At 39.7% G+C, this 24,377-nt stretch overlaps 1 protein-coding gene across 4 annotated transcripts in view; it reads right to left on the minus strand.

Annotated features, from left to right (window-relative positions):
- STAC (SH3 and cysteine rich domain) overlaps positions 1–24,377 on the minus strand; it is a 70,673-nt gene that overhangs the window by 27,107 nt on the left and 19,189 nt on the right. For all 4 annotated transcript variants that reach the window (XM_085538149.1, XM_085538148.1, XM_085538150.1 and 1 more), the window contains 2 exons: positions 20,303–20,579; positions 502–602 (listed from right to left, as the gene is read on the minus strand). In XM_085538149.1, the coding sequence (XP_085394275.1) occupies positions 502–602; positions 20,303–20,579 (378 nt within the window). The remainder of the gene's footprint in view (positions 1–501; positions 603–20,302; positions 20,580–24,377) is intronic.

Raw genomic sequence — 24,377 nt, forward strand, 5'->3', positions numbered from 1 at the left:
GAATTGAAACTATGGCTTAGGTCATTTTGTCATTTTAAGTTGGAATTTTTTCCAATACAGTTTTCTGCCTTTGCTGATAAAACAGGCATTAAGGTGCTGTGTGCATTACAGGGCAGGGCTCCTCCAAGCCTCTCCTATTGAAAGACTTAGGCAAGCTCTGTAGAGTCTCACTGTGAAATATCTTTTAGTTTTCTTTTTAAGATGAATTATGCTTATTCTTCAAGCCCTAACAATGGAAAACAAACAAACAAACAAAAAAAAAAGATCATGAGAAGGATTTTTCATCTGTTAAAATCCACTGAAATATTTTGACTAATTGGTAGCTTTCCCCACAGTGATTTCCACTACAGTAAGTACAGTTCAAAGTATGGGAATTAATTATAATATTCAGCTCACTTTAGATTATGTAACTGTGTTTTCAGCTAAATGCCAGCCAGGGGGTCTGGCCCACAAAGCAACATGCCCCCCCACTTCACTTGCAGCCTTGGGCTGCTTACTTACCAGCTTGCCCATGCAACGCTGTTGTCCAATACTGTCTGCACACTTGTGGTGGATGCTCATCTTACAAGCCTTACAGCGCAGTCCATGCTTAGCGTTTGTCCCTGTGAAATGGACAGAAATGATTTGATTAGACAAAATCAATAGTTTCCATGCACTTAACGAATTTCCATGCATTTAATGAACGACCTGAAAGAGCTAATGGGGAGGTCAGTGGTGGTAGTATAAATACTGATGGCAAACTTTGCCTTGCCTACTTTTTAATGCAAGTTTATACACATTCTTTTATTGAATGAAAAGACAAGAGTCTTTTCATTTCAGGCAACTTCTACTCCAGGCTACTTCCGAGGCTGGTGCTGCCTTTGGATATATATTAGATTAGGCTCTGTTGTGTGATAGAGTGAGGATGCTTCCTTAGCATTGCCTATCAGTGTACCCAAGGGGCTGCCACTCTTGCTTCCTCAGATCAATGTTCAGGGGCATGCTGGAATTGCTCCTTGCACCTTGCACATCCCTGAGCTGGGCAGCAAGGATGACATAAACCTGATCTTATTCTCCTTCACTGCCAATAGAAAAATCTGGTGACACGTATTAGGGAGCTCCAGCAGAAATGTTGCCATACAGAAGCAGACTTCTCCCAGTACTGCAGAACAGTAGCTGTGAATGACATTCAGTGTGGACCTACTCTGAAATGACAGAGTATAGTCAGTCTTCCAGGAAGGAATAGACACTCTTATTCATATGCCCGTAAGACTTCCTGAATGACGTAGTAGCAGTTAAGCCGCAGGACTGTATAAATGGGATGAGTAAACAGCATGTCAGTTCATTACCATTGACTGAATAAGAAACAAAGTAGTAAAAATAAAAACAAAAAAAAACTCTTGACATTTTAAACTGTCCCTCATTAGTCAGACATGATAGGAATATTAGTCAGAGGAGTCAGAAGATCCCACATCTGAAAGTACTCATGCAGATCTTGATTATTTGAGTAGTTAATATCACATACACATTTCTGACTGAATTCAGTGAAATGCTGCTTCTGAAAGAAGAACTTCAGGGTAAGATAAATCAAGTTGGTGGCAGAAAATGAGTGTTGTTGAGACCACTTTCAGGGGAAGAGGTCCCTGAAGTGTCCACTTCCAAGTCAGGTGGAGGCTTGCTGCAAGAGCTGGGGATGGCTGTTCTGAGACAGGCTTGGACGTCTCACTTGCGTGTTGTTTGTAGGTCAGGTAATCAGCAAAGTCACTGCCTTCTTCCTGAGACTTTTTAAGAGATGAGGAGTTAATAAGGCCTGGCATTTTGGGGTGCACTCCAAGGGCCCCTGGGTAGAGACTGTATGACCCCTCTTGGTTGAGTCAATGCATGATGCCTCACTGCTTGGGTATGTGCAGTTAGCTTCACCTTGGGCTCTTTTTCTAGATTTACTGCAATATATTCCTGTTGGTTTTTACTTTATTTTTTCCCACTGAGTGGCTGCACTTGGATTAGTGTGCTGTGATGATTTTTTCTCCTGTTACGCTTTCTTTTCATTAACAGATGCTCAAACCAATATTGACTTCTGTGGCTTCGTGCCTGTGTTACTGAGAATGAAATGCTGTATCACCCTTTCTGATGGTCTATGACAAACACAGAGAGCTGTGAGAAAACAGGACTTCCTCATTATTTTATTAGATCTACAGGTAGGAATGAAAAAAGCAAAATGTCATCATATTTTTGCCTACGCAAAAGGTACTTAAAATCAATGTTTATCCTGCGTGTGATTCTCTTACACTGATCTGTGACACTTAGCTCTTACCTTGCTTTACCATGTTACTCCTGAGATTCAGCTGAAGGGGCAATCAGTGCCACAGTCCTTTCTGCTGGCTCTATTATGTTATTCTACCCACAAGTTATAGGCTGGATATTGGTCTTTACATGGTATAACTGTGTGATCACAGGAGAGACACATTCAATGATGTAGCAGCACATCCAACTGATGTGCAAAATGCACATAGAGTGCACTATTTTCCAAAAATCAACTTTTTAGAAGAGAAATCTGTGGTTATGTAAGAATGAGCCACCATCAGTCTTATATAATAAACTACAAAAGAGTGATACTATATTTCTACTGCTGAATGCCGTTCGTTACCTGCAGGTAGGTAAACAGTGGCTTCAAAGAGAGAATGCAGTCACACATTTGAGACTACAAGAAAGATTTTAAAATCAAAATGAAACTGCCTTTAACTATCAAAAATTTCAGTCATCTATTAATTGTCACTTATAACTACTTGGTTAACTGTGGGGATAAGCAGCTTGGAAGTAATTTGCATGTATCTCCCTTCCTCCCTCTGAGGAATAACCAAAGAGCTTAAAGAAGAAGAGTTAATTCTACATTTACTTACACATCATACCTCAATCTCTGAAAAGGACATTTATTTGGGAAATATTTTAATTTTCCCTCAGGATAATTCTTCATTATCCAGTTTCTGATCTCCATCACACTAGCTCAAACATCCTAGGAGGATTACAGCTAAGCTGTTCCAAAAGCATGCCAGAGGTTGGAGAACTTCATATTGACAATATATCTGTCCCCCAGCTGCCGAGATTCAAATCTGAGGTGGAGCTGCAGCTCACAGTGCGGAGAAGGACTCATCCACATGTGGTACAGGTGTGAGCAAGACCAGGATTTACACTGTGGTTTGGTTTTGGGGTCATGTGCATGCAAAACTGTTGGCTTTGTAGTTGCTTGAATGGAGCTGGTTTTTGTATGCATCCCTGTAGCTTGAAATAAGGAAAAAGCAGGTAGAACATGGGTGTTGTAAGCATGTTATTATAGTGCTGGGTAAGTATGTTGACAGTCATACCAAAATAAGAGAGATGTTTCATTAGTGTAAATAAGTGGCAAAGGAGATAGCAATGTCTTAAAACACTGCTGGCAAATACATTTCTCCCGAGAGCATGTGAAAGTGAGAGATTTGTTCTAGGTATACTTTAAGTAGAAAAGAATAAGTGGTATTAATGACTAAAAGTAAAAATGATAAATAATCGTGTTAATAATAATAATGACTCACCGTGGCAGAATATCTGAGGGGAACTTGGGCAGTTCCATTTGTCTCTCAGAGGGCAACAGGGTGTGTATGAAGTTAAAAACCACTCTGTGGTCTGCTTATTCCCACTGGGTTAATCTCTTTACAGACTGAAACGTGGGGATCAGAGAGAATTAAATTTCAGATGGTCATAGCAGTGTCTGGAAGTGACACTATTCCTGTGAAGCCTGAGATGCTAAAACACTCTCCTCTGGGACTTCTGTTGGCCATATTGCTCTCTGCTTCCTGTCCCCTAAATAGCTGGCAGCCTGACTGCAGCCCACCATTTATTCCCACTAGCAGATACTACTCTATGCTAATTTTACAGCACAGCAGGAAGCTGCTAGTATAAAGTACTCAGTGAAATGCCTTTATCCACCTGGAATGTGCCAGTCATTTCCATTTGTGGTGGATCAGAAATACAGGAGCTAAAGGCTTAGCAATTAAGCTAAACTTTGAGCACTGTAACTACAATTTGCTCCAGTTATTCTTTCAAAGGAGGAGGAGATGAATAACTTTGAAGGACTCTTTATCATTACCTTAAAAATATAATTACCTATCTCCGTTCCCTTCTCCAAAGACCCTTATTATGGTTACTTAATCAAATTGTTACAAGTTGAGCACACTGGAACAAAGGTTCTGCTCGCTCTCTTTTTTTTTTTTTTGCAGTCTTGGAATGTGATTTTTTTTATTCAAGGCACAGTATTACCTTCAATGAACAGGGTAGTCAGCATTCAGTGAGTGGCCATCTCTATTAAACACTTCTTCTTTGGTCTGTATGCATTCATTTTCATCACCTCTGGAGTATCATATTAGCACCATTTCCAAATAGAAGATGATTAATAACATCACAGGCTTATCTGTGGGCTCACTATCTTTCTCTCTTTATGCCTTGTGATATGAAAACATTTGCCAAAACTTGGATAGCGTGGATCCCATTTGATGAATCAATGGTAAAACCATCAGAGGTGTCACTGATGTGCACTACTTGGCCTGGATAATTGCAAATCTTTAGAACTGGGCTTTAGAGTGGAAAATACTGGGTCATGTTTAGCAAAATGATACTGCATATAAACTTAGTAGACAACAAAGTCAGGAAATTCTTATAGGAAGAAAGCACACATGCATGTGCATATGTTTTGTGTCCTGTTTATTAATGTATCTATTCATTTTCTCACAGTCAGTCAAACCTGGTATTGTTTTGCAAATGAAAAAGGCAAAATTGCCAAAAGAAACCACGTTTTGCTGGAAGAAAATGAGGAAATTTCACATCAGGACACTTGAGTAGCTCTCAAACAGACTTACAAATGAAGTTCTGTCACAGTCATTTTCTTCAGATACAAGCTAATACATCCAGACTCCCAGTACTAGAAGGACACATTGTTTTGAGAAACAGGTCATATTTAATAACACCTTGCTAGAAATATTCTACGACTGGGTCAGCTCCCATTTGAATATCTGAACCAGTGGCTAGGCTTTTCAGAACAGCCATGGAAAATTCAGTCTTGAACTGTTCTGATAATCTGACCCTGAATACTACCCAAAGGACATACAACATCACTTTCATAAATCTAAGCTTTTTTTTTGGAGGAAGCCTTAATGGGATCAGAACACTTCAACACAGGTGAATGGAAAAATTTGAAGGCAGAGAGAAACAGATGAGACAGAAAGGGCAGAATTTGATTTCAAGGCTTTATGCCTGTCTCTCCAATAAAAGTTTAAAAACTACACTGCACTTCAGGAGAGTGGCATTTATCTCAAGGGATGCAAATGAGAAATGCAACAGAAATTATGTTGGTCACATGCTTGCAAAGGGAACCTTTATCATCATCTTGGCCAGCACAGCTATGGCCACAACACTGCTGGCTGGTGCTTTTTGCCAGCTGTTTAAAGACTCAACATAAGATTAATAGCTAGTGAGAATGATCTCTGCAACCTGAGGAAATCTGAAAGGAAACCGCAAATGCTGGTAACAGCATGACATTATGCTGAGTGTATAAAGATATCTATATTAGGCACTTAGGCTAAAATGAAAAAATAGAAAAGAAAGAAAGGGTAAAAATATTCAGGTCTCTATCAGAAAGAAGGGCAAAGACATGGACTGTCATCTCCAGCTAATCCAACTGCGACCCAATGAATATTTGTTGTTGTTCCAGCTGAGACGAACATGCCAGTCAGAAATGGTTTTGATTTAAAGCTCGCATAAATAAACACATTTAAAATTACATATTTTCCACAGAACTTCAACTTCTGCTGTGGGAGGCTGATAAAAATAATGAGCGCGTTGCCCCTTTCTCCCAAAGCACATTTGGAATTGTCAATGGAAAGCTGTCTCTGTGCCAGAATTTCTGGGAAATGGAGGATTTTAGGCAAGCAGGGCCAGTACTGTAACAGTGAGAGGTTTGGGATGTCACCTTAGAAGGAGAAAGAGAAGTCTCTATAATGTCACTGGTGCCTTTGTATCTATCTCAGCCTTCGTCCAACCTCCTCTCCTGCTCTCTAATTCATTTTTTGAATTAACTGTTTTTGCATAAAAGCTCTGTAGCTGAAAGGATGGAGATTATCTTTAAAAATTCATCTTTGGCTACTTCCTGTCCCCTGAGCTGACTGCTGCTCACCTTCCTAATTTGCAAGGCCTCAGAGTATGAGAGCTGTGGACAGAATAGAGAATGGCATTTTCTGAGTAGGATACCCATCCCTTTAAAGTTAAGAATCTTGATTCTTCCAGCTGACAGTGCAGAGAGAGTAGATGTGCGAATATCCAACTGGCTTACAGACTGGAGCTCAAACCTATGCTTCCCAGACATCCCAGATGCTCAACACTTATAGTCATTACTGCCATATATTGTTGACCAGGAGTGTTGACTGATACACAAATATTCACATTGCAGAAAACTACCAGTACCATTAGCAATTGCCCCACTGTGCTTTCTACTGCTAAGAGCTCGACCAAATGGATTACTGAAAAAGAGATAGGGAAAGGAAAAGAAACAATCAGTTTGCATTCTGCTGTGTATTTTTCTTAGATTGCCTACAGATAAATGGATTACAGCAGCTCTTGGCATTTCCATTTCAACAATTCAATAGAATGTGTTTTCCTTTTCAAGGTGAAGAAATCACACTTTACAAGTAGGCTTCTCTTTCAACCTGACTAGGTGACCTACACTCATTTCAACACTGTGGCAAAAGCTCTCCATGCTTGAATATAAGACAAGTAAGATGAAAGAGTTCAAAGTACATACACAAAAGTAGGCAAAAATCTTATCTAGGCATTTTTTCATGAATAATGACAGCATGGGATTGACTCCAAAGATTTTACCTCCTATTTTACAGTCAAATTTGCTAGTTCAAAATGTAAAGAGCTGCAGGTAGGTTAAACCTGTAGTTCCTCAGGAAAGGATATACTGTACAGGCAGATCTAAAAACATATAGGATCTGGAAGGGGATTCCCTTCATTTGCATCCAAGCTGCCAGGTCTGGACCTGACACCTCAGCTGGTTGGTATGAGCATCTCTTTTTCCCAAGTCCAACTTGTGACAGTCTAAACTGAATTGGGTAGGAGGAGAAGAAACTTGTTTGTGCTTTGTAGAGTAAAACTCGATATCCAACCACTGTACCTGTTCTGTCCAATTAATAAATTTTAGATTATGAGCCACTGAGCGGTATGGGCCTGTTTGAATGCCCACCCCACCCAATTTCCCTATAACAATATTCAGTGTTTAAATAGCACAAAATGTTGTCTCATATGTAGGCAGGCTACAAAGTGGGGCATAAAATTAGAACTGACTTCCTAGTGACATAGTTTTCTTTAGAAACAATGTACTGAGGAAAAAATGGAGGCAGTAATAGGCACGTTTTTCTTCAGGGGCTGTTCCAGAAAAGAAAAATATCCCTGCTAAAGTAAAGTTCTTCATGGTTTTAAAACATACATGGCTGGAAGAGAAAATGCCTTTATTCCTCTTGCAAGTCAACTGGGTAATTCCTTGACAAAGAATTTCCAATGCTACTAGCCCTCTTATTCTTCGGTAAAGGAACAATGAGATTTACTTACATGGGATATAGGCTTTTCCTGTCTTTTGGTCCCAAAGAGATTCTCATTCTTAGTGTTTAGTGATAAGGACAAAATCCACTGCCCTGTACTGAAAAATTTGGCTGCAAGTGTTTCTATTTGCAATGCACTTTTCACATATTCTGCAGCGTAGCTATAAATGTCTGACCCTGAAAGGAAATATCCACCTCCATATTTCTTAAAATATTTTCTCACGTTTTGGATCATGTAAATGTTAGTTAAGATGCAGCAGCACCATGATAAATAAACTAACAGCTAACTGCATTATCAGAAGAAAAAATCCCAGTCTTCTGAAAACCAAACATAGGTTGTCTTTAGCATTCTTTACTCTAAACAAACTGACAGTGATATCTCAATAACAACTACATTTATAGACTACTGCCAGCAATCTTGAACCTGTGTTTCTGGATTTTTTTGCACTGGGTTGCTTTGCTGAGAAAGAAAATAGCTCAGAGGTGATAGGCATGGACTTGTCAATGGGGGTTGGTACTAAACTGTACCAGAGATGGTGATTGTACCAGAGCTGAGCAGGACAAGGCAACATGGAGAAATTAAGCCTGGCATAGTGCCTCAAAGAAAGACTATCTGAGATCTGTGGCTGATCTTGGTCTCAGTAATATTAGCAAGTATATTGTGGTCAGTAACTCTTCTTGACGTGAGGACGAAGAAAGTTAGCTTCAAACAAGGCTTTAACAGTGGCAGGATTAAGTTATCTGTACCTGTGTTCTTACGTATGTTGAAATGCAAAGCCATCCAGTTACAACTTTTTCTTTCTGTTTTAAAATGCTTTGAAAAAGAACCTACATATTTTAGGGCCACTTAGAGATGCTGAAATTTTGATGTTTTAAGGGCTTTGTTCCCTTAAAAGAGAGAAGTTGGAAAGCAGAAAGCTGATATCTGAACAAAGACTGTGCTGCAAAATGAAGAGAGTAGCTCTGGACTTGCTGGAAATGTGGGAGAAGAGTTATAGAATAAAAGAACAGCCTGCCCTCAGCAAAGGAATTTAATATTCTCTCTGCTCTTCTAATGGATTTTTAACGTTGCCTGTTGCTTACAGAGCTCCATCATCAATAGGCTTGAAATGAGAGGCTGCTATGTGCCAGAAGATTAGGGCAATCTGACTATAAAAGGTTTAGTTAAAAAAACCCTGATATGTAAACAGCCAACTGCTCTCTGGCCTTCTGCTCTTTCAATCTTACTGAGGGCTTTGGTTCTTTCGTCCTGCAGCACAAATGCTCTCTCATCAGCGCAACCCCTTCTTGTTGTTCCTGTTCTTCATTAGTGCAAATGAACTGGCAACATCTGCAGCAAAGGGCCTCACACACAAAACACTGACATGCAGCTTGCTATAGATATAATTCCTCTCCCTTCCCTCCTCTTTTCCCCATATCAATTGGCAATGGAGCTGGAAAGCATAGAGACAGGGTAACTATGCTTGCCTCTGCCCAATACCCACTGCACAGGCAGGATGTGGCTACAAACAGGCTCCTGCTCCAGAGCCATTTATGCCCTTGGATGCATGTGTAGCTGGGGAAGACCTTGTCAGAGGCTGCAGGTGGAGGTAACAGAAGGCTATGGCAAAGTTAGTGATGGCTCAGGGCACCACCACGGGTAACTAGGCAGGTGTACCTGTTTGGTATGGAAATTATTTTTGCCAGTTAGTCACAATGTGTTGCTTCTTCACAGAATTTTACAATCACATTTCATTATGAGTTGTTTCAATTCCTTTCCCACAGCAATTTCATAAGCAAAGTGATGAAATGCTAAATGTGGAGAAACATTTAAATGAAACCTTCCAACTCACGTGCAAGTGCTTAGAAAAATCTTCTTCAAAACAAAGTTTTGCTTAAATTGACAATTTTCAAGGAAAAATTCTACTCATTTCAGTGACATGACGTCAGTTGGATAGAGTCAGTCAGTTGGATAGAAAAACACTTTTGACTACTTCTGTCATCTGCTCAGAGAGACACCCGCAGCCTTCACTGTTATGACCTGAGACCAAATTTAGTCCCTGACTCACAGCAGTTCTGGCTCAAAGCACACTCACAAATGCACCTCTGTGTGGTATCAGTTATTGTTTAAAAGAGCAAGGAAAACTTCTGCCTTCTGATTGTGAATAAGCTCTTGTAGCTCAGTAATGCAAAGAGTGTTATCTTTGCTGGGATCCATCTAGTAATCACAAAGAAACACGAATATTTTGGTGGAACTTTATTTACTTTACATTATTGCTACCTATTTAAAATTTAAAACCAGAAATGCCGAATTGTTAACATTTTACCCATCAATAGGAATAGCTCAAAGGCATCATTTAAACTCTCTGTGGTTAACAATGATTCACATTATCTGAATTCAGCCTAGATGCAAACAGGAATAAGCCAAACCCATCCAGGTCATGTCTTCTCTCATTTACACATGCAGTTTGCACCAGCATGACTATGTGATTTGTTTGAAAGTCCAAATTAAAATACTGACTGTAATTGCTCTGATACCACTATCAGAGGTAATGAAAACAGTAGGGATAACAATATGATGCAGCTACAACCATCTGGCCTGTAGAACAACATAACCTGTAAAAAAAAAATAAATTGCAGTAAGTTCCAGCAGGCAACTTTGCTTTTAACAGAATGATTTCCAGTGTTGTTTGGTTGGAAGTCTCAGAAGACACAAACTTTTCTGGGGGATAAGAGCAGAAGATCTTTATGTCAGAAGGCACTGGCACGTATCTGGATCTCACTAATGGGCAGCTGAGTCAACACATACATTCCGATTTAGAAACTGTCATAAGCAAAACATAGCTGAAATCGTGAACACCATCAGGGAGCAGATAAAACTGTATGAGCACGGATAACTGTCCAAAACTGAACTTGTAAACTCTAAAGCTTGTTACTTTCAAGCTTCAACCAGTATGGGCTGCTTGGAAATTATGGTAACAGACTAAATGGAAGTGACACAACCAAACTTTTCCAATTAATAAAAAAACGTGCGAAAGGCATTTCAGTTAAAAGTATAATTGTGGATTGTGCTTTTGTCTCCATATATACTACTTGGACTGGAGAAGCTGCCACTAAGCAGCTCAGCCTGCTACAGTGTTTATTCAGCTTATTATGGAAAAACAACAGCTGCTTATCAGATGTTGTTCACCTGCTGGTCTTCAAAAGAAACCATCCTGTGTTCCCACTGCTGGTGACATCTGAGATTTGTAGAACTCAGTGGTTGTCCTATTCAGAGATTAATAATGCAAAATGGATTTATATGCTCAGCTGCATTGAGGGACTACATTTATCAAAATAGATTTTTGGTGTAATTTTTCTGTATTTGTTAGATATAACAGACACTGTGAGGCAGATGAAAACTCAGTAAGCAGCTGTAAACAGATGTGCAGATGAGCCCTTCATGATGCTGAAGTTGTGCTTACAGAGGAAGGCCAGGCATCACTTTGTCCCCCTACTTTGTCCCCACTTCTCAGAAAAAGGGAACTACAGAGTATGTCTGGAAACTTCCACATACCTCAGATCCTCATGGGATATGAGAGCTTGCTACACTTTTGAGAGGTATTTTAGTTCACAATAACTTAGTGGTTATACCAAGGTTATTTCCTGTCTTAGCTGAGAAAGTAGAATTGATTTGGTGGGAGGGTGATGGACACTTTTTCTTTTGTTCATCCATCCCTTTTGTTAAGCAGGAGGTAATCTCACCATCAAAACAAAGTACTTCAGGATTCTCAAGATCACTCATTGTGTGTTACAAAGGAAATTACAATTACATCACAATATGCAGAGCTCATCTTCTGAATTAGAAGACTAGGAGGTAATCCATGTGTATGCAACCTGCTTCAGCATGTCCTGTCTATTGTACCTACATCAAAGAGGAAAAAAACTACAGGCAGTAAATAAATTGGAAAATTAAACTTAGTGCAGTTTGAAGTAGATAACTCTTCCAACTTCTGTTCCTTGCATTTGTGTCACAAAAACAGAAGGAAGCTGGCGAAAGTGGTAAGTCTCAGCAATCAGTGCTCTATATGAGCCATGAGAATCTTTGCTCTCTGAGATATCCTTTGAAGCCAAAGAAAATAACAGGCAAAGGTGGGCAGACATTTTACTCTACATAATAGCAATATTCTATTTCTTACAAAGGCATTTCCACCACTTGCCTCATTTTGTGGTTTCTGCAACACTCTGCATGGTGAAGCTTCTAATGAGTTTCCTTCTAGATAATGCTTTTGTCAGCTATGTGCCAATTTATTTTCCACACAACTGTAATACTCTGGTAGAAAAAAACTATTAAAAAAAAACAACAATTAAAAAAACAATATATATATATATATAGTAATTCTAGTAGTATATATATATATATATACTAGAAGGCTGGTTTCAAAGAAGATGCATTTAATTTGCTTATCTGAATATATCTGATAACTCATATGAGCTCAAAAAAGTACATAGCAGGACATAAAGGTGTTTTGTATTCTTCCTCATCCACATAAAAACTTAAGTTTACCATCATGTTCTTCTCTAGGTCTGATCTCAGGAGCAACAGACATTACTGAGCAGTCACAAGGACAGTAAAAGAACCTAAGAAAAGCATTACTTCAGCTATGTTGGCTTTTTTCAATACAGTCTTTTGTCAAAATCTTGTAGGCTAAGATCACTATGAAATATAGATTGAGTCTGTACTGGAAATGTTTACTGTTTTCCATCTAGTTAGGAGGTAAACGCGGGTCAACATGTTTATACAGGTTGCTTCAAAAGTAATGCCTCCTATTTCTTTCCACAGAAACTACAACAGATACAAAGAACACAATAATACTATTTGATAGAACAAATTCTCAGCTGTTTTCAGAATTGTCAGCACCATTAGCTATACATTCTCCTCAGTGATCAACAAGAGCCTGCATGCTGCACTCATCCTCATGAGTAGAGCTGACCCACTGCTTCACAGTTGCTATGAAGACATAAATGTTGCCCATGAAGTCCATCTTTCATCATTCTGAACAGATGGAAGTCAAAAGGTGCCAAATCCAGACTATATGGTGGGTTTAGTGGCACAGTACATCCAGGATTTTCACTGTGCACTTTAATCTTCAAACTAGTATGTGGCCTGGTGTTATCACATTGCAAGTGAGAGGTTGCCTTCTTCCTTGGCCTGACTCTAGAAGTTGGAGTCTTCAGGTTGGCCAGTGTCACAGTGTAACAGTCTAAGCTAATGGTTTATTTGGATAACAGGAAATCCAGAAGGATCATCCCTTTCCTTTCCCAACAGACAGTGCACATCACTACCTGTGTGGGCTGCATCCTGTACATTTTCTTAGATGTGGGAATTCACATGCCACCACTCCGCTGACTGTTGTTTTGGCTCTGGACTGTAATGGTCACACCATGTCTCATCACCAGAAACAGCGCCAATTTAGGAAACTGTCACCTTCAGCCTTCAGTATTTGTCCAGTAGGCCCTGATAAACTTGCACATAGTGTTCTTTCTGCTCCTGTGTGAGCTCTCATGGGACCTACCTGGTGCAGTCTTTGCAATATTCAAACACTGCCACCGTCATTTCCTACATATTGAAGCTGATATTCAGCTCTGTACACAGTTCTCTGTGTAAGCAGCCAATTCATACAGATGAGCTGATTCAGACACTCTTCATGTGTGACAGCTGTGCATGGCCATCCAGAACATGGTCTGTCTTTCTGTCACCACTTTCACCACTGCTGAAATGCAGCACCCACTGCCTCACTGTGCTCACATTCACTGTTTGGTCTCCACAAACATTCAGCAAGTGTCAATTAATGTCAATGTGTGCAATTATTTCCACATGGAGGAATTCAGTGACACGCCTTTGCTTCATATAAACTTCCATGTCAGATGCCATTTGATCAGACTGACCCTCTGCTGCCATCTGTCACATGGCAACAACATGTAATGGAATACGGGTGTGAAGGTTCAACCTCTACTGCCATGCCACCAGCATTTGCCTCAGATATTGTGGAGTAATGTAACAAAATAGGAAGCATTACTTTCAGAGAAGCCCTCATTTCTTTTCACTAAGCATTAACTGCAATTTCATATTAATAGCAATTTTCCAAAAATTACAGTAAGCTTGAAAATTATTTAGTAACAAATGTGAAACATGCTTGATGCTGTTCAAGGACAAATTAGAATTTAAAATATACTTCTATCCTCTTTTCTCAACTAAGCAGTTCCTGATTATCCAATTTAGTGTTAACATTCTCGCCTCATCTCAGAGGAGGAAGCCCTCCCAGAGGATAAACAGACTAAATATTTGCCTTTCAATATTTGCTTTAAAGTATGATTAACTATTTATTACCAAAGAAAAATATTAATTTAACAGATGGATAATGTGTAGCCCTCTGTAGCTACTTCACAAATATGAGCCTGCATGAATAGGATAATTTTTGTCATGCTTAGAAAAAATGGGAGAGGTATCTACAGAGCACGTCTATAGCACATATACCTTACGTGCATCTACTTCTCTTTCCCTCTTTTCATCCACCTCTTAAGTATTTTTGATGTACCAACTGTCTACTTTCTGGAAACATTACAGAGTCTAGATGACACTGTCTGTGTCTGAGTAATGTACAGGTAGCAGTTGACTGTGTGCTGCATAAATTGATTAATGTGCAGCACTTAATCTCTAATCTCAGCGGAGTTTTACTTGGCATTTGTCATAAGGTTCACCGTGGGAAGAGTTATCGACTTAAGAAAATTATCACTGGAGAAGCCAGGCTCAGTAACAAGCTAATAAATATGTTAAAATCATTATTTTGCACCATCTTTATTCCTACATTGAAATAAATAAATAAATAAATAAATAGATTGCGGGGGGGGGGGGGGGGGGAGGAAGAGGCAAATGTTTTTCCTAAACTCTTTCACAGAAGGCCAGAGGGGACTGAAGTAATTTTCACTTACCCACTGATTCTCAGAAGAAGGTTTTGGTGGCCAGAACACTTCTGAATCAATTAGAGTGATAATCTAAGTCTCACGAATCCACGACTATCTTTACAGAAGGGAATGTAAATAGACAAGGACTTCAGACCACTAAAGCAATAGATAGGTTGGCACCCAGTACCAGTCACTGACAAGGCTACACAATTGCCCCTTTCCCTCACAGTCAAAATTAAAAGTCGTTGTATTCTAGGGAACCAGATCTGGGAGGGAGGTTGGACTACACGTATCTCCAGATGTCCTTTCTAACCCTTTGATTTGCTGATTCTGTGATTCAGTTGCTTTGGTAACTTCTTTCCATAAGGAAACCTGTTGCCTGCTTGTATCAATAATAAACAATAATAATACATTCAGTGTTACACTCTATTATAATGATCTGGAAAACAGATCAGGTAAGGCTCAGCAAAGACCGTATAAGCCCACTTGGGGAGGTGTACACAAGCTGATCCAGGGGCATCTCCTCATTCTTCTCCATGAAAACATCTGTATGGTGGCGGTAATAAAGAAATAAAGGATTTATTTTAAAGACATGGCCAAAAGGAATTATTTGTGGCACCTGGATGGTTGGTTAGAACTCCAAATACACTGGCTAGCCAGAACAGACAGTAGTAGAAGTGAATCAGCTCTGAAGAGACAGCACAATTTCACTGTTGAAGTGCACTAAGCACTATTAGCAGACTGGAAGTAAACTGTGGCAGGGGGTTATTATTAGTTTTTATCTTTTTGTTTTCTCTGTCTGGAACTCAGCTCCCTGAGAGAGAAGGTTGAGTAATTTAGTTGTAAAGGGACTGCAGTAGCCTGGAGAATTTGCATCCAAGTGAGAAGTCACAGGTTCGATTTGCTCTGTTGAAGCTTCAGACTAAATTTAATCTCGATATTATCTCTGTATGTGGACAATCATGGCAGCACACAGTCTGTGAATGATGAATACCCATACAAAAAATACTGCCTATATGTAAAGCTTTCATTAAAACATATATTTTTCCCTGCATTTATCTGTAGTCTTGTAACTGCTGCTAGTATAAACAATAGAAAACATCTAAGGGCAGAGTGACAATGGCACAACCAAAGAAGACACATTTTTAACCACTGCTGGACACTGCAGACCACAGTTTAATTTGGTCATTCTGAATCTTTGTGGTCAGCTACCATATCTTTCCAGACAAAGATATTCCCAATAAAACAAGTGGTTGATCAGAAATGTGTGTCCGTGATAAGATCAAACATAGAATGAAAACTGCTAAATACACTTCCGAAACACACCGAGACACGCAAGGATGCTTATAAATGAGCAGCTATTCCCTTAAAACACAGTTTTAAAGGATCAGTTTTCTAGTCAGCTATTTTTGATAGCAAAGTGGCTTACTTTTTTTTGCTACACTACTTATATTTGACTTAGATGGAAGCATATTAATTGTGTGTAATATGCTTGGAATGTGTGGAAAATAAAATTTTTTCCATATGAGTCAGCACAGGAAATGAACTGCAAATGAGTAGAATGTTGAGAAGTCTACAGATGGAGATATTTTTTGTAATACACCAGAGTATAGTACTGACATCATGACTTCTTATAGAGCAAAGTAACACAGAAATGACTGATGACACACCAGAGACTGGAGAAGAGCAAGTAAGAACTTCCTTCTGATCTGCACAGTTAAAGCTTCTCATTTGATGCAACATTAACTGTTTTCATTTAGATTTCTCTCTTTGATGATGTCAGACAGATTTGCCTCCCTTTACTGAACACTGCCAAATCTTACCACATTCTTACTGAACACAGACAATTGTAGTTAACACCAAGGCAAAATATCTCTGAATTTCCTTCATTTTCTTCTCAGTGATAGGAAATAAACAAACCTGCACCTTCTAAATAATGACCTACTGATACATTACATGAGATATTTTGGTTTTCAAAACTTTCCTTTGCTGGAGTTATACATTAAAATCATAATAAAAACAGTAATAGTAGCAAAATTAGGAGCAAGAGCAGTTTATCAACCACTTCCTAAAAGTCATGCTGTGAGAAGATGTTCATAAGCAGACACACTTAGGAAAAGATGTAACTTATCATGGAGCTGAATCCTCGGCCCTAACCCGACCAGTGCCTGGAGCTCACAGTGGCAGAAGTGGAGGAATGCAAAGTGGCATAAGATTGAGTAATAGAAGAGCATACTTATTCCAACATATTATTGACTTGCTCTGAAATTGTGTGAACTATTACTATTGACTTCAATATTAGAACTAGAGATTGTATCATGGTATCTCACAGTGCTGGAAGACCCCAACAACAAATAGATGCTCTGTGCACTTCATAGTATTGCTTTGGATCTGAAATTATCTCACTTATTGTATTAGGCAGCAAATTACTGCTTCTATGTCAAAATTTTCTTCTCTTTAGAGAGCTGGAACTTGAGCTGCAGTCTAGTATAGTTAGTAGGAACACAGTTATTCCTGTCTTTAATGTAAGGTAAAAGGCACAGTATTACTATTAATTAATATTTGTTCTTCTTTTCTTGAGAATGAACCAATACACCATAGTTTATGAGCAAATCTGCGTTATACTCATCCTAGTAAAAGTCTTCCTTTGAGTGCTTAAACCTATTACATGCATTTGGCCTTTATCTTATGACTGTGCTGCTGTCAAATGAACAAACAGGAACACGTGCTGCGTTCCAATGGCAAAAATTGGCTCCTGATGCCTAACAACCAAGAAGAGATGATGCACGTATTTTTTGTAGCAAGATAATATTTCATGCTTCTTTATTTTAATTTTGCTGTTGCTGAAAAGCGCAGCACAGGGATCCTGCTGCTTCTGTTCCAAGTGTCCTGTTCATGTTGAAGCTACAGTCAGGCTCTGCCATGGCAGCGAGTCCAAAGTGTGTGCTGCACGCTCGTGCCATGCACAGTTCATCATGCTGCCCGGCACCAAGCAGAGCTGCTCGGTTTGTGAATTAGAGAACCATTTAAGGTGAACCTGGAATCATTCTTGGTGGCAAAACTGAAACCATCTAAAGTCAAGCTGGGATTTTCCTGGACTCTTTCCCCCAGCCTTCAAAACATGTATCTAGCCTTTGCCTTTACTCTCATCAATAAGGAATTTAAAGCCAGAGACACATTACTCTCAAATGTCACTGCCCTTGAAAAATGCAAATAGAAGGAACAAACAGACTCTGTGTTGCAAGCATAAATGCAGGGTTCCTGCACAGAAATGAGTCTTTTTTTTCTGTCTGCCTGTGGGAGCAGGCTTGACATGATTTCCTGAGAAGTTGCCTGGTTTGCTTCACCAACCCCATGACCAACAGTTGTGCAACTTATGTGGATTAATTGAGCTACAAACAGCAGCACCCAAATTTCCCATGCTGCTTAAAATACAGTACAGAGAAAGCAGGCATGACTGTAGTAAGGATCAAAGATAGAACATTATGGAAATAGAGTAGACCTCTGTCTATGAGAATAAGGGCATTTGACTCAAATGCATTATAAGGTAAAATTCTTAACATCTTTTCTTCTCTGCTGTACCTTCAAGCAAAGATACACTACAGGAGGTCAGAGAAATTCACCTGACTCAGCCTGACACCAGCCAAAGTGGGTTGCATTAGCTTCTTCAGCAATTACGAAAGGCTTAATTCCCTAATTAAGAGGCTAAGTCAGGGAACAGCAAAGAGAAGCCCTTAAAGGATACAAAAGAAAAGGAAAAATTCAGTTAGGCAGGTGGGATTAAAGCTGATGTTCTGAATCTTAATAGATATGCTTCAGGACTTTTCTACCCCAGGCAGGACATAGAGAACCTAGCAAGGAAGAATGGCACAGATGTTTATGAACTGGAGTTGCTCTCTGCAGAGTTTGCTGCCAGTAATAATCTGTCTTGAGCAGCAGTGTTTTGGAACAGTTTTGCTGAGTTGTGCAGATTTGTGATCATATTAATCTCCATACAATTTTCATGAGAAGTTGCCAGCAATGAGAAGCACTTGTATTTGCAGTATATGTTTGTGAAACTGAGCTATGATAGAACATCCATCCACATTATAGAAGGAGACAAGTTCTGGGACTACTTCCATACAAGAAGCTATTTTGTCCACCTATCATCCCGACATCCTTCCAATCCCTGGACTATACAGTTCCCTGGTATTGATGCTTTTGTCCTTCCCCCTTTGACGTGTCCTACCCCTTATAATGGAAGAAACAAATATCTGGAATCAAAACTCCTATTTCCCCAGCTTTGGTAAAGCTGTGGGCTGGATGAAACCAAGACTCATGTGTTTAATTATTTAATTTACTGAAGCAGGATTGCATTGCATTGGATATAACATTCTGCTGACTGGTAGTTGCCTTATCTAAAGAACAAAATTCCTCAAACAAGCAGGGAGACACCAGGTACCCTCATGTGGAAAATAAGGTACCATTCTTTGAGAAAGGTCAAACAACCCTATTAGCATCTTTCAAGAATTTACCAAGCTTTCATATGAAAAGCAGTTCCACATCAAGAAACATTGCTTCTTACAGTAAGCTAAACAAACTGCAGACAATAGTTTGCACTCAGAGACCTGCTCTACTTCTACATGAAGCTAAACCAGCATCTCACTCCATTTACTGCACCAAAACATGGAAATCCTGTTGCTCACTTTTACACTGGTACACAGACACTGAATTTATTCCTTCCTTACTGTGCTGGGGCTAGATGATAAACAACGAGGCCAAATCATGTGCATACCAAACTAGCAGCAGAGATGTGCATTTGTAGGACTGCATTACTGAATAGCAGCTCCCACAGCTTCCCATAGTGGTGACCATGCATGTGGTACACCCCTAGTCACCTGCCAGCATTTCTTTCCTGACCTTGACCCATATAGCCTCACAGATAATCTGCTGCATGAAGGAGGCCTTTTTTAGATCTTCTGCTCTGTACTGAAAATTACTTCATGAGCAGACTTCACCTTGGAGTTGCGTTTTGGATGCTCAAGAGAATAATAAATGATTAGTTCTGCACTCTATTTCTGTCAGCCTACGGCAGTAACTTATATAGCCATGGACAGTTTCAGAGATGAGGAAGGGAGATCCTTCGAAGGCATGAGGTTTTTGGAGTGCCAGAGACAGCTAGAAAAGAGACACCTAAATCAACAATTCCAAGAAAGCCTGCAGTGTGAATTCAGTTCTTATTTGTTCAGTTTACCTACTCTGCCAAAGCACATGTTCCGAACAGCCAACATGCGTGCACAAGTGGCTCAGAGCCTACTACCCAGCAGATGCTACTTCTTGTTCAGTTGTCAGCTGAGGTAGATGGACATCGTCACCGTATTTAATGGGAAACGGGCACTGCAGGGTTGGGGCAGTCATAAAGAACAAGAGTTAGAATTACTGCTGTATAAAAGAGAAAGAATAGCAGACACAAATTCTCAAGATGGATTTCTGCTCTTTCTATTATAATATATAACAAGGTTTCGCACTTGGTGCTCAATATAACCTAAATGAGCACAGAACTTAACCCTGGCAGAAACCCTCACCTGTTATTTATAACCATTACATACGTCACCAAGGAAAGAGAACCATGAGTGAATATAGATTTTGTATTTGTTTATAGCAATGTGACTTAAATGCAGACCATTATTGTATGAGAACTCTCAATTGGACATCTAGGCTCACGCGAGTTACGGAAAGTCATCTTGCATATTCTAATGTGGATGCCTATAAAGAGTTTGAAAACTATTTCTTACCAACAATCATGTGGTTGCAGACATCACAGAAGGTGGGCTTTTTGAAGATGTGCTCCTGGAAGATGTGAGCCTTGTTGTTTTCTGACAGCTGCTGCGTTCTGGTGGGGGAGGATGCCTGGCTCTCTGAGCTGGGGAGCTGCCCTGTGCTCGTGCTCACCTCTGGCATCAAGTCCACTTGCAGCTTCACATCACTGTTAGTCCTCTGGAAGAAATTGTCTGCGCTTTTGCTCCGTAAGCTTTTGGTCTTGAAGGAGAGTGATCGTTTCAGTTTCTGCAGCTGCAACCAAGAAGACAATCACAATTATTGCCTCTTTCTTTTCAACAGCAAGGTAAGGCTCTTGGTTTTGGCATCTGCTGCTGCTAAGTGAGTAGCAGACAGCCGCTTGTCCCCGGGGTACCTAGGAGCCATTAGCAAACCTGGAGCCATCTGAGTAATAAAACTCACTCTAGAATTTAACTAGCAATTTCAAAATAAAAGAAAAACAAAACAACACCAGATCCCTACTTGAAAATAAACCACTCTTCATCTATTTTCTGATGTGGTAATAAACTTTATATCCCTAAGGAATGCTATTTGTCTTTTCTTTCATGTATGACAACCAAGAGATATTGCAGAGAGTTGCACACACACTCCCTTGGAGAATATATTCTTTGCATTCAAGCATGAGAAAAGTTAGAGCCATTGCATGGCCTTCAGCAGCCTGTAAAGCCATTTCAGGAACAGATGTTAAATAGCATTACAAGAAGAGTGAATTCAGTAAATAAATTTGATATAATTAAATGTCTTGAATTTGGCAGAAACAGGAACCACATGCAGTTTTGACTGAGAAATACTTGATTTTTGGTTTTTTTTTAGAAAGGTAAAAAGTAACTACACAGTTAACCAGTCAACTGATAGTTAATGTATTAATTAATTCCTACTAATTAACAAGCATCCATATAATTTCTTATAAACTAATTTATGTATTCATTGTCAGAATATTAAGCATCACAGTGAGGCATAATTAGCACAGATTTAAACTATGTTTCTTTACCCACAAAGTGTCTTGTACCTTATTAGGGCTCATCTCATCCTTCCCCCAGAGAGTTTTATGTAAGGCTGAGAAGGGCACAAGGTGATCCACAGAAGGCATCAGCTTATCAACCACATCAATTTACAGTTTTGCCAACTCTGATCACACGTGAATAGGGTCAAAGGAAAGCATCCTGGGAAAGCCAGCTTTGTATCCACTTTATCTTTGTAGTCTATGAAGTGTAATAACTCCATCCTATCTTTTCCCTCAACATTAAATCAACCATCACAGAATCACTTCAATCACTATTGCAATTATCTGGGCAAATGTGATATAACATCTGATATTTTCCATGCCTCATTGGCTGGCTGTGGCAAACCAGCAGGAATGGTTTATATTAGAAGCTGTTTATGTTAGAAACAGTGACGACTGGGAAACATAAATCACTCTGATATAAAGGGAAGAGTTCACGTGCACTCCCAAAAAAGCATGGGACTGTCACACTGACATAGTGGCCCCAGGGTACTTGTTCTTCCCAGTTTCTCTTTATGATCCATCCATTTTCTTTGCAATGCAGCCAAAAGTGCACTGTGGGATAAAGGCCTGCAGGCATCCTGAGGGGAAGCCTCTCTACCACCTCCACACATAGGCAGCTTGCCCTTGAAGAAGGGAGATACTTCACCTTGCACAACACCAAACTCCCCAGTAAATGGGTATAAACCATTGCCTCTGGTTAATGGTATTTGTGTTTGCTGCATGGAAGGTTTCACAGCATCCTGCTAGAGAAACCTTCTGCTCCCTGAGCTGTTTCTCCATAGAGGATTTGGGAGCCAGGGGGGATCAGAGCTAGGGCCCTGTCCCACATGTCTCTCTGTGCACAACACAGGGAGTCCTGGGTCCAAAGGAAAGAAATTCCCACTAGTTTGTCAGAAAGTCTCAGAGGGGAAATGCCTAAAGAGTAGTTAAGTAAGTCAACGAACACCAATTTTGAGGCAAGTTTTCTGAAACTCATTCAGCTGAAGGATAAGTAGAGGACTTGCTGAGCCTGAGAACCACCTTACAACAGCACCAACATAATGTGAGATTCTTCCTCTCCTGCTTAGTCACTGGCACCCAAAATCACTGCAGTTACTAAGTGCTGAAACTACTTAATCTTCCCAGTGACAGCCAGAAACTCAGTAATAACTTGCCCCCTTGCTACCAAAGTGCTTCCCACTGAAGTCAGACCTAATCAGCACAGAAAAACACAGAATTACAGCAGCACAAGGTGACTGAAATGGCATTCATTATTGATTTGCCATACCTTTCTACAGTGTCACATGAAGTTAATTAAATTTCAAAATACCGCTTCTGCCACAGAAAGAAAACTAAGCTGTGCAATACAGTATTTGTTTTATCGTGAACTGTCTTTTAAGCTCAGCAATGCAGTGTGTTTCAATGAGTTCTGTTTTTACTACCCTAATTGCATTCTCCTGTGCAAAGTTGCTTGCCAGTCTAGAGATATTCCAGCACCCTTTTTTCCCCTGGGCAGAAAAGTCGGTAGTTTTCCACAGAGGGGTAATATAACATTTAGGCCATGCACATCCAAACCTATGTGTACACACTCAGGTGAGTGAGCAGTTGTGTATACACCATACATCTACAGCCTCAGCATTCAGAACAGAACACAGATATTCAGGAATGAGTTGACCAAACTGCATCTGTAAGCTTGGTAGGCACCTCTGCATGAGGGAATAATCCTGAGCACTAACTGTTAAAATCCTTTTTCAAGGTAAGGTGGGCGTTCTTGCTGTTACTCAAATGCAGAATTCTCATTGTGAAGTGTGTTATGGCCAGGTCCACTCTTTAACTAGAAGATTTTAAATATAAACACTAGCTTATAACAGGCCTGGTTTTGATGTGCCATTAACTCATTTAATGCACTTGTAATGCTACTCCTAAGGGAGAAGCTGTGGAATTCAACTGGAATCAGCTCTGTCAATAGAGAGAGAAGTATGCAGATTTTAGTATGATTAATTTCCTCCTGCAGAATTAATTTAGTCCAAAGTTAAGTCATAGACAAAAACACTACCGAACTTCGGAAAAGGTGAGACCGTGACTGCTCTGTGTTTGACCCCACTTCAGCACTTCAGTGAAATATCACGAACAAAATCATGGACTGAACAAAGACCTAAACCAATAACTAAAAGGCTTTAAGAAACACACTGGAGATAATTCTCCTAGGCCTTTATTGCCCTGTGTGGAAGGTTACAAATAAGCTTTTGCTGGAATAAATAAATGAATAAGACCAAATTAAAATTCCCACAAGCACAAAAGCTTGTCTAGAATTACGATAGGACCACAAGACTACACAATACCAATCCTTCAGAAACAGAACCTTTGCTATCAAATTCAAGATGTTCTGATGGGGAAAAGAGTTTGTCTCTGGTCAAAAGCTTTTTATCGGTCACAAAACTCAATATATTAAACCGGTGGACAAGAAAGAGATAAGTGAAATAGCTAAACCCTGGATCTTTATTAACCTTTTTTTCAGCATTATCCAACACAATCTCTATCTTCTCCAGAGATACTGAATGTTTGTCCTTCAAGGAATCAGGAAGCCCTGATGAACTACAGCTTATCAACACCTCCTCTGCTTCTGATTTCCCTTTATGACAGCTCTTCAGCTGCTATAACCAGAAAGCAGCAGGCAGCAAAAGGACAGCTACTGAAATTCATTCCTAGAGTTAACAGCTGCCACTGATATTGATTTGAATGGGAGTTGCACTTGCCCTTCCTGAGACTTTATTCTACGTGGAAAGTGCACAACTCTTGTCTACGATTTTGGTTGAAGAACTTTAAGCTGAAGCTGGGAAGATATCAGTGATCTGAACTGCTTTATAAACACTAACTTTGCAATTAGAAAAGATAAATATGTAATTTCCAATTGTCCACTTTGCAAAGAATAATTTGTTTGGGCTCCTAACCACTCCCCTGATATCAAGAAGCTTTTTTCTCAAGCCTCTCTGGCTCTGTTTGCAGACAACGTGGCTCAGTAGGAGCTGATCTGCAGAATGAAATGG

This window comes from Coturnix japonica, chromosome 2 (genome assembly GCF_054131305.1).
Source record: "Coturnix japonica strain WE chromosome 2, WE-NBRP24, whole genome shotgun sequence".
Lineage (NCBI taxonomy): Eukaryota > Metazoa > Chordata > Aves > Galliformes > Phasianidae > Coturnix > Coturnix japonica.